General features: G+C 44.7%; 1 protein-coding gene and 2 non-coding genes across 3 annotated transcripts; all 3 read right to left on the bottom strand.

Annotated features, from left to right (window-relative positions):
• Window positions 1-2,854: 2,854 nt before the first annotated feature.
• On the bottom strand, window positions 2,855-9,934 carry RPL13 (ribosomal protein L13). Its single transcript, XM_001366547.4, has 6 exons — window positions 9,088-9,934; window positions 6,262-6,379; window positions 5,385-5,526; window positions 4,986-5,159; window positions 3,748-3,804; window positions 2,855-3,048 (listed from the first exon to the last, which is right to left on the bottom strand). Exons 2-6 carry the CDS (start codon window positions 6,363-6,365, stop codon window positions 2,890-2,892), a joined length of 636 nt encoding a protein of 211 aa, XP_001366584.1. The 5' UTR covers window positions 6,366-6,379; window positions 9,088-9,934; the 3' UTR covers window positions 2,855-2,889.
• On the bottom strand, window positions 5,222-5,311 carry LOC130456728 (small nucleolar RNA MBII-202). Its single transcript, XR_008915773.1, has one exon. It is a non-coding gene; the product is annotated as a small nucleolar RNA MBII-202 (small nucleolar RNA).
• LOC130456727 (small nucleolar RNA MBII-202) lies at window positions 5,669-5,760 on the bottom strand. The gene has a single exon (XR_008915772.1). It is a non-coding gene; the product is annotated as a small nucleolar RNA MBII-202 (small nucleolar RNA).
• Window positions 9,935-10,180: the final 246 nt, after the last annotated feature.

Genomic DNA, 10,180 nt, shown 5'->3' with positions numbered 1-10,180 from the left:
TGTAGGCATAATTTAAATAACTTGCCTTTATATACAGAAATGCCTCTCCTTCGTCCTACCCACCCACCTTCTGATTGGTAGCCTACATTTGTAGATTAAAAGCAACTTTTCTTTTTGTGCCTCAATCAGAGGAAACATAGAGATTTAGGGCTGGGAGGGGACTCTTTTCCAGATGAGGAAACGGAGAGGTCCTGCCTGCCAACTTGTGATTTATTCAAGGTTGCAAAGATTTTTCTGAAAAGCGTTTTTGTTATCATCTCTTAGTCGTCCATCTTTACTTATCCTTCCCTCCTTCCCTTGCCCAGCAAGCTGGATTAGAGGACACCTCCTTGAGGGTAGGGAGCCTCTCTTTTATCTCTTTTTTATCTCCATCACTTAGCACAGTGCAGGACACAAAGCAGGCATTCAACTGGCTAAGCGGTTCCTTTGAATAAGAGAAAAACACCTGGGCAAAACCAAACGGCGAGACTATGTCCGGCAGCATCTACAAGTATGACAAATGCCGTGGCCCTGCGCCTTCTCTTCTCCGGGAGGGAGTAGCTCCATATTCAACAGGAAGCCCAGGATCTGAGCTGAAGTCCAATCACCAACGCCAAATTGACTTTGGTGTACAACTGTCAACACTAAGCTTAAATGGGAGCCTCGGCTTTCGTTCTAGGCTAGCATCTTTGGGGCTGTTGTGCCCATCACACTCCGGAAATGCTCCTTCCAGGCCGAGCCCCTTTGGACAAGAACTTGCCTTCAGTCTGTACCCGAAGACCTGGTGGAAACATGAGTTCCTAGTAAGCGGGTCCTGTTGGTTGTCTTTGGAGCCTCACACTGGGTGGGCGTTTTTTAAAAGGCTTGGTGGGTGGAAGGGCTGATTTTAAACTGAGAAAATGGGGGACCAAAGGGATAACAGGAAACACATCCGCACCTCGGGGACGTTCCCCTTGTTGTATCCCTTTGGATGCAGGAATCTCAGCATGGTATGAATGGACTCTGCCCCGGGACCCTTCTGGATGGAGGGTGGACAGCTTACCCCACACCTCCACCCAAGGGCCCCCTAGCCACCTCTCACTTCCCACCCAAGCTGCACTCCTGTGGACTTTTGTCGAACTCCAGCACCAGCTATCCTCCTCCACCCACTCGAAGTCCTTTCCCTTTGGGGAAATCTATCTCCCCCCTAAACGCCTTGAGGATAGTAACTATCTCCGTGTTTATATCCCCAAACACTTTGCACAGGGCTGGGCCCAGAGAAGGGGCTTGATGTTTATTGAGTCTGGAGACTACTATTTCCATTGCAATCTTCACTAAGCTGTTTCTCAGGACTTACACCAGCACCATCTAGTGGCCAGATGCATTTTTTCTCCTCGATCAAGAGCTTCAGGGCCAGACACTCCGGGAGCATCATTGGAGACCCACACTTGGAAAGGAATCACTGCTACCAGAAGGGCATGGCAGAAGTGAACACAACTTGGAATTCCTTTGCTATTTCCACGAATGCCCCCATCGGTGCCATTTTGTAGGCCTTTCACAAGTATTGCTACAGCAGCAGTGAAAAACCACTTAGGAACGTGCAGTGGGTACACAAAATATTTACGAAGACTGAGGGGTCACCCACAGCCTACAAATTGGCAAGAATCAAATTGACTTTGGAGATTTAATGCATGTTTAGTGGAGCCCAATTGGTCCAACCTTTTCAAAGATCAACTTGTGATTACATCACAGCTAGGTGCCTTCAGTGGATTGAGATGGGAGGTCCTAGGTTCAAATGTGACCTCAGACACTTCCCAGCTGTGTGACCCTGGGCAAGTCACTTAACCTCCATCACCTAGCCCTTACCACTGTACCTCAAGAACCAAATACAGAATTCACCCCAAGATGGAAGACAAAGGTTAAAAAAACCCTAGTGATTGTAGTCAAGGAAAGTAATCAGAAATAAGGGTTCAGTTTACAATCATCCTAATACTTTGAAGAACTGAAATGGCTTCTCAATTGATGAATGACTAAAAAAATTCCAACATGCCCAGGTTGGATAAAACAATGAGGATTTGGAGAAACATTGGCTGATGTCAAAAGTGCACAAACATAAAATGAAAAGTTCAGTAAGTCAGCTGAAGTACCAGTTCTGCAGAACATTTGGGAAAAAACTTGCTGCCCCCAGAGGCAAGGAATACCTTAGGGCAGAATGTGAGAAAAGCTGGGAATCCTAAAATTGTCACAAGTAACTGGAGATCACCAACCCCAGAGATTTGGTACTCAAAATGGCAACCTAAGTGCAATGCCGGCCTTATAGCTGCTGCTTACAGGGATAACGGAAGCAGGCTCAGCAATGACCTGAGGTTATACTGCCCAAATCAGTTGACTGTTAACCCTGCAACAGTAGTAGGATTGTGGAGCCAGGAAAGCTCCAAGGATCCTATGATAAAGGTGATAACAGGTTTAGAGAAGCTTCAGGTGGGATGATTGGCTGTTTTAAGACAAGGGAAAACAATTTCTGGTCAAAACCAAATTATCCAATCCCTGAATAGTGAAAAGAAAATCTTCAGGACAGCATTCTCCATCAAGGCAGAGTATATGCAGTTAAGGCCCTCAGTGGAAATGGAAAACTGATGGCAATTTGTAAAGACTGTTAATAGTAAGAGAGTTGAACCAAGGCCCAGGTGTTCTCTGAAATCCATGACTGTCTGCATTCTTTTTATGGACTACAGTACTGAGCAAATGGCCTCCAGAGTACAATCATGCCAATTCTGGAACAATGAGAGCAACTTGCTCCCAGCATTGGGACTTTAGCAGCTAGACTCCTCACCCCAGACAGACTTTAAATCCCTCTCCAGCTCTTTATAAGTGATCCAAAACAATGGCACACAGATGTTTTGTATTATTTTATTCAAATTACTAAGTTTTTTACTTTTTCTTCTCCACATCCTGCTCTGCAGCCTCTTTGGCTCGTTTTGCCCGGATTCCAAAAAGACGGGCATTGGCTCGGGCCATCCGAAGACTAGCAAATGCTTTGAAGTTCTTCTCATCTTCAGTGATGACACGAGCTTTCTCTTTCTTAAAGACCTAGAGGGACAGAAAGAACTCTGCTTAGCTCACAGGAAACATTTCCATCGAGGCTTCCCCATAGCCCAATAGTATGCCTGTCTCCAGCAACAAGTCTCCATGGACATTCTTGAATTTTTATCATTACTGACAATTTTAACAGAATAGTTGACCTTTGTCCAGAGACAAAGAACAAGTTGATAAAATAATAGCAGAATCCAGATATGTATGAGGGAAGCTACAAGGTATAAAAAGAACAGCCACTAAAGTCAAGTGTGGTTAAAATGCTTCTATTTGGGGGGCTGGCCAAAAAAAAAAAAGGAGCTTTCTATTTGTTCTGTAGAGACACCTGCATCCTGGTATAAGTAATTCTAACAAAAGAATTCCTACAATTGTAGCTTCTGTGTTTACCAGCTCTACCTCCCCCTCAAAGCCACTACATTAAAGTTGAATCAGAACAGCAAGATGATAATGTAGGGCCAACTCCAGAATTGGGGAAAGTAATTAAACTGTATGTTTTTAAGTATAATAATTCAGAAACTTCCCCCTTTCTAAGCATTCAAAGGCTGCTTCCAAAGACCTTTCTTCAATGCAAGGTGCCCCAAATCACTCCATTCCACCCCCAGAAGGAGTAGGAACCCAGGCCCCCAATGTTCCCCTCTTTAACTTCCCAAAAGAAATCTTAGTAAGCTATGGGTGGGTTCCTGCCTGCGCACTTACATTTCTGATGGGCATAACGGGTCCTGAAAGTTGAGTTGCCAACTTAAGTTCTTCAGCCTGTAACAAGAGAATAAATTTTTAGTGTTATGCCTATGACAAAATGACACCACTTCCATTGTCAAAGGGACTTTTATGATACACAAATAGTAATGTCCAATGGTTAAGGATAAAGACTAAGCAAACTATATTACAGGATTCTCAGCTTTAGAGTGTACTAGTATTCATTTGGTGGGTGGCTTAGTGTTATCCCTAATACATGAGGGCAAGGGAAAGAGAATATGCTCAATTCAAATGCTCCATATTAGCTCAGGTGCCCTCAAACACCTTAAGAGTTTTTTTTAAGAGTGCTCTGAACTTTTCAGACCTGTGATGAATTGTGTTAAATTAATGTGACCTTATTCTAAACATGGTTCTTGAAGGAAAAGATTCATCTTTGTTATCAGTATTCAGTAAAAAGGTAGAGCAATTGAACTTGAGCTGTTTTTTTGTTCATCTAATTTCAGACTAAAATTCCTATTTCTGTGACAGGCACAACCATCCTCCCAATTTCTATGGCTGAATCCTGACTCCCTACTCTCTCATCCCTCCATTTCCAATCTCTTGCAAAGACTTGTTAATTCTACCTTGATTTGCCCTCATCTCATGCCAAAAAAATAAAAACAGCCTCCTGGTGTTGTCTCCCTAGCCTCAAAAAGCTTTCATCATTCCAGCTACCAAAGTGAACTTTACAAAGAATGGCCATTTAGTTCCCTCACCTCCTACCAACACGAGTTCCATTCTTCTTATATAGCTCCTCCTCATCATGCATTTGTCATTTTAAGACCTAGGCATCTGGGACCCCAGTTGTTCCTAACAAAGCCTGTCACACCTCCACCTCTGCCACTATTATCTGTCTCCCAGGCCTGGAATTCTTCCCCACCACACTTCTCTACCTTTCCATCCCTAAAGGTCTCAAGACATCTACAAGAAGTTTTTGCCAGTCAGTGCCTTTCCTCTACTGATTGTCCTAATCTATTCTGCGCTTATTGTACAGTTTTCATGTTGCCTATCTTATTGAAAAAGGACTGGTTTTTGTCTTTCTTGTATCCCTAGCATATAGGAGGTGCTAACAGCAAAATTAACAATCCCCTTAAAATTAAAACCAAAGATGGCCCGCTCCACAAATATACCCCATGCCATCTATTAAGTGTCATGCGGTGAGTTATCCCCTTGTTTAAAAGAGGGAGTCCTATACTCACAGAGCTATCTCCCTTCTTAGGTGCAGATGGTTTCCTCGGGAAGAGGATTAGTTTGGAACGATATTCTTTCAGCCGCTGCACATTTGCCTGGAGAGATTCTGTAGATTTATTTCGGCGACGAGGGTCCACAGAGATACCAATAGTCCGTGCCACTTTTTTATGGATACCAGCCACCTACACCCCAGAAACATAAATGTGAAGTGTTGATCACATGCTATGACTTCTGCAAGCCTCAGAAAGAGACCAGAATACAGTCATCAGATGGAAAAGGGTTCAAATGTACTTTCATCAGAGGCAGTACAGAGATTCCGGAGAATTTGTCATCATTTGACTGAGACCAATGGAGATACAAGGACCATATCATGTCTAATTTAAATATAAGTTTTCTATTTAACTTACTCGAAGCTCTTCCAAGCTGAATCCTCTACCAGCACGCACTTTGGTGTGGTATCGGACGGTAGGGCACCTCACTATTGGTCTGATAGGACCAGATGCAGGGCGAGGAGCAATTCTTCGGGCTTTTGCTTGACGAGCCTTTCGTCTGTTCAGAGAGATTCAAGGGTTATTTTCCTATCTTTTCTTGAGGATCAAATTATGACAACAATAAAGTTATGCTGTCCTCTAGATATTTTCTATTGAACTAGTACCCAGGAAAAGTGCTATCAAAAGCCTGACTATACCCTAATGAGAAAGATCACAACAGTCATCAGATGGAAAAGGGTTCAAATGTACTTTCATCAGAGGCAGTACAGAGATTCCGGAGAATATGTCATCATTTGACTGTGAGATCAGGTTTCTTCTAAGAAATCAAACCTCTGGTCCAGTGTGGTAGATTAAATTAATCCCATACAAAATATAAGCTATAGCCCAATTCTATAGAATTAAATGTAACTACAAAAAGGCCAAAAGGGATGCACCCCACTTTTATCAACCACAAGGGTAAAGAGCATTTGCATGACCAAGTTCTGTCCTTCTAAACCAGAATTGGAGAGCTAAGATCTGGTCCAAAATACTCATTTCAGATGAGTTAACCAAGACTTAGAAGTCGATTTCAAATAAAAAAGCAATGAACTGGGGGCAGCTGGGTAGCTCAGTGGATTGAGAGTCAGGCCTAGAGACAGGAGGTCCTAGGTTCAAATCTGGCATCAGACACTTCCCAGCTGTGTGACCCTGGGTAAGTCACTTGACCCCCATTGCCTAAAAAAAATAAACAAACAAATAATGGAAAAATAAAAAAAAAAGCAATGAACCAATGAAAACCTCTTATATAACTTACCTTCTAATCTTCCTGGCTGGCTGGTTAAACCATGTGGCAACTCGCCTTTGCCAGTCTTTGTGGAAATGGGGCTTCAGAATCATGCCATTTCGGCTGGGCGCCATGGCTGCTTAGAGCCCTGAAGACAAAGAATAACACCAAAAAGAAGATATTCATAATATTGCCTAGTCAGCAAAGTGATTCATTTATCTGTTGTTATAAGTTACTTTAAGAATCAATTTGGGGGCAGGAAGGCGGCTCAGTGAATTAAGAGCCTGGCCTGGAGTCAGGAGAACCTGGATCTAGCCTCAGATACTTCTTCCTAGCTGTGTGACCCCGAGTCACCAAACCCTATTACTACTTTTCTGTCTTGGAACCAATACACAGTATTGATTCTAAGACAGATGGTAAGGATTTTTTTTTAAGAACCAATTCAATAAATGCTTCCTAAGCATTTTTAATTAAAAATTATTAAAACATTCCTATGTACAATTGCTGTGTCAGATGCCAAGTGATAGTCTCTGATCTCAAGACCTCATACTGGGGGAAAATGTGCCTATAAGGAATACAAAGTAATGTGAGGGGATACAGAGGAGCTTCATGGAGGTGGGAACAATTTTATCCTTTAAGCAGAAATGAAAAACATGTTTATATTTACATTGCATTTCTATGTTTACAAAGTAAGGAAAATACAAGAGTGGCTTATTAGTAGAGTAAAAAGATGCAAAAATGTTCTCTTAGAAATCACAACTTTGAAACCAACTAGATATGAAGTATAAGGTCTTGATTGAAGAATCAAGAATGGAATGTGAAGCTGCAAAAGCAAGTGTAACTGATGAACTGGCATAGAAACAGGAAAGCTAAGATGACTTAAAGAGAACATTAGTATCTATGTTTGAGATGCCTCTGGGGTGTGTACAGGTAGTTGGTGATAGAGGGGAATTCAGGAAAGGATTTGAGATTTATCTGCATAAAGAAAATTGAAACTAGGAGTAGTGTCAAGAAAACCTGAGTGGTGCATTGTTTCATCCCAGTTTCCCAAGCTGTGGTTTACTACCATACAAAATAAACTTTTCCTCATTTCTTGGAACTCTGTCATTGTTCCTGGATACACAGTGGGTGTATGTGTCAACTTACTGTGCTACTACTGCCCCCCTCAATTATCCCTACTACAGATAAGGCTGGGGATATAGAGCTAATTCTGAGACAGGAATTGATTAACTCTTGTCTTTCTTATATCAAGTTCAGTACTCTATCTCCTAGTCACCACAAGAATAAGTAAAAAATAAAAAATCATCTAGTGTTTACAATGTACAAAGGGCTAGGGATATAAATGCTCAAAAAAAGCAGAGAGTTCCTGCTCTTCAGGGATTTACATTCTAAAAGAGACAACACACACTGTGGCACTGGTCAGTAAAAGGAACTTGGGATTCCATCTTGGGAAGGGAATACTTTCTCCTCCATCCAAAGTACTACAAATAAATGTTTCCACAGCAGACGTCTAACTTTGTCACTCCTGGATTCTATAATTTCATGAGGGCAGTAAAGTGTCTCAAGCCTCCAGATGGGAGGATCTGAGTTCAAATGTGGCCTCAAGACACTTCCTTGCTGTGTGACCCATGGCAAGTTGATTGCCTAACCCTTACTGCCTCTCTGCCTTGAAAGTTAGCACCCATTCTAAGGCAGAAGAATCTTTAAAAAAAAAAAAACACCCTTCCATGGCTCCCCACTGCTTGCTTCCACAATCAAATACAAATCTGGCATTTAGCAACAGCGTCCACCAAGCACTATCACTCTGCACCAAAAGCTCCCATATTTGGAACATTATCCAACCTCACCTTAGCCCTTCAAGACAGTTCAAATGCTATGTCTTTAAGTGCGGGCCTTCCTTATCCAAAATTACTCTCCTCATCCTAAGGTCTTTGTTTCCTCCCAGAATGTAAGCAGTTGAAGGAAAAGGACTAAACGGCAAAGGGCACAGCACGAGGTAGGTACAAATTAACTTTTGTTCAACTAAATTGTGGGGATAATACAAAACAAGGCTGGAAAAGTGGGTTGCAGTTACCTGATACAAGTTTATGGTTAAGGTCTTGGATCAATTCCTTAAGCATACATGCCTCCCCAGGAACTAAGTACTGCTGGGGAAAATGGCGATCCACTTCGGATGGGCAAGCTCTCCAGCCAAAGTGACAGGGTCTAGGACGCCCCTTTCCCGGCGGCCACAAAGCAAAGATCAGAGCGCAAGTCCCCCACGAGGGCAGAAGCGGCTGATCCATGAGGCTCGTGGATTTTCATGCCCCCTTCCCGGGCTCCAGGGACTCCCTGGGCGCAGGGGGCATTCTTGCGGGGCCGAGCTGGGGGCTTCTCAAGCTTTCCCTTCAGCAGCGCAAGGAATGCATCTGGAGAACCGAAGTCTCCTATCCTAGGCCCCAGAGGCCCGCGAAACTTGGTCCCACCCTCCAAGCCTCAGAAACTGAGGCCTGCTCGGTAAAGTGGCCGAGCCCGGCCTCGGGCTCACCTGACGCGGGACCTACGTCTTGCCATCTTCGCCCTGGGGTAACGTGCTAGAAACCCAGTTGCCAGTCTGGCTCCTTCCCTGGAGGCGGCCTAAGTCTCCCACCAGGAGCCACGCTCCCGCCGGCCGCAGACGCGCTAGGCCAGGCCTCGGCCTCGGGAGGCCCGGAGACGCGCACCCGGCGGGGACCCATGTCGGGGCTCTCGACCCTGCCTAAGGGTCTCGCCTCCCAGGACTAGGCTCATCGATGTCCGCCAGGTCAAGGGGCAGGCCCGATAACCGAAGCTGGGGACGGATGGCGACGGATGGATTCGGCCACGAAGATCACTTACCTCCTCACGGGCACCACAGCCGAGCGGAAAGGAAAGCAGTGCCCCGAAGCACTCTGGGATAGGGATTATTTCAGCCTATCAGAATCCCCGGCGCTTTCCAGCCAATCGGAGCTACCAAGGAAGGCGGAAACTCGAAGAGAGGGCAAAGGGCTTCTGTAGCCAACCGGATACACTTTTTATCCCTTCACAAAAATGCCTGACTCCATTTTCTTCCCCTACCGCCGCCATGAAACTTGAAATCAGTCACCAAAGTGAGTTGAGTAGCGTCATTTCCTGTTGGTTGTACCTTGCAGTTGCGAAAAATTACAAAATCTCCTACACTCGGAATCTGTCCCAAAAAACCCCATAGCAAAGTACTGGAAAGAACTCTGTGCCAAGGCAAAAAATTTGGTTTCCGGTCTTCACTGACCCTAAATACTAAGCAATTCACACGATTTCTGTGTCCGTCTGGTGATTCAGCATTCTGGAAGTCTTCCATCCATTCCCTTCCCAGCTGCCAGCTAAGTATCCAATGGGAAAACGCCCAGCTGGCTTGGGAACCCCTTGAAGAGGAGCTCTGGGGGAAAGCAGCTGTGTTAACAGTAGACAGGGAGAACTTCTGGCCGAGGGTTGGAATCCTGCCTGTCACCTGCGTAGACCCGAACTTCCCGGGGCCTCGGCCAGGACCTCCCCAGCGCCCTCGGGCTCAATGAACCTCCCGCAAAGCTGAGCTCTCTGCTGACTGCAACCGCCAACTGAATGTTCCACAGACTTATTAAACCCCGCGTCTCCAAAACTGAACTCGTCCTCTTTCCCCCAAACGCCCCCTTCTTTACAATTCCCTACTGCTGCCTCAGAGGGCACCAGTACTCTGCTCACCCGGGCTCATTGTCAGTCCCCACCCCCATATCCATGGCTACCAAGGTCTGTCATTTTCTCCTTTTGTGGTTGTTCAGTTGTCTGACTTTCGTGACCCTATTTGGGATTTTGGGGACCAGAGTGGTTTGCCATTTCCTTCTTCAGCTCATTTTCCAGCTGAGGAAACTGAGACAAACAGGATGGAGTGCCTTGCCCAGGGTCATACAGAAGTCATATCTGAACTCCGGTCTTAACT

Source organism: Monodelphis domestica, chromosome 1 (assembly GCF_027887165.1).
Source record: "Monodelphis domestica isolate mMonDom1 chromosome 1, mMonDom1.pri, whole genome shotgun sequence".
Lineage (NCBI taxonomy): Eukaryota > Metazoa > Chordata > Mammalia > Didelphimorphia > Didelphidae > Monodelphis > Monodelphis domestica.
Note: the sequence above shows the minus strand (reverse complement) of the source record. Positions and strands in the feature narration are given on the sequence as shown.

Coding starts and splice junctions, on each gene's coding strand:
- RPL13 (XM_001366547.4), bottom strand. CDS start 6,365: ATGGCGCCCAGCCGAAATGGCATGATTCTGAAGCCCCATTTCCACAAA. Junction 5,527..6,261: donor CCAGCCAGGAAGATTAGAAG/GTAAGTTATATA, acceptor CTCTCTGAACAG/ACGAAAGGCTCGTCAAGCAA. Junction 5,160..5,384: donor TCAGCTTGGAAGAGCTTCGA/GTAAGTTAAATA, acceptor TCTGGGGTGTAG/GTGGCTGGTATCCATAAAAA.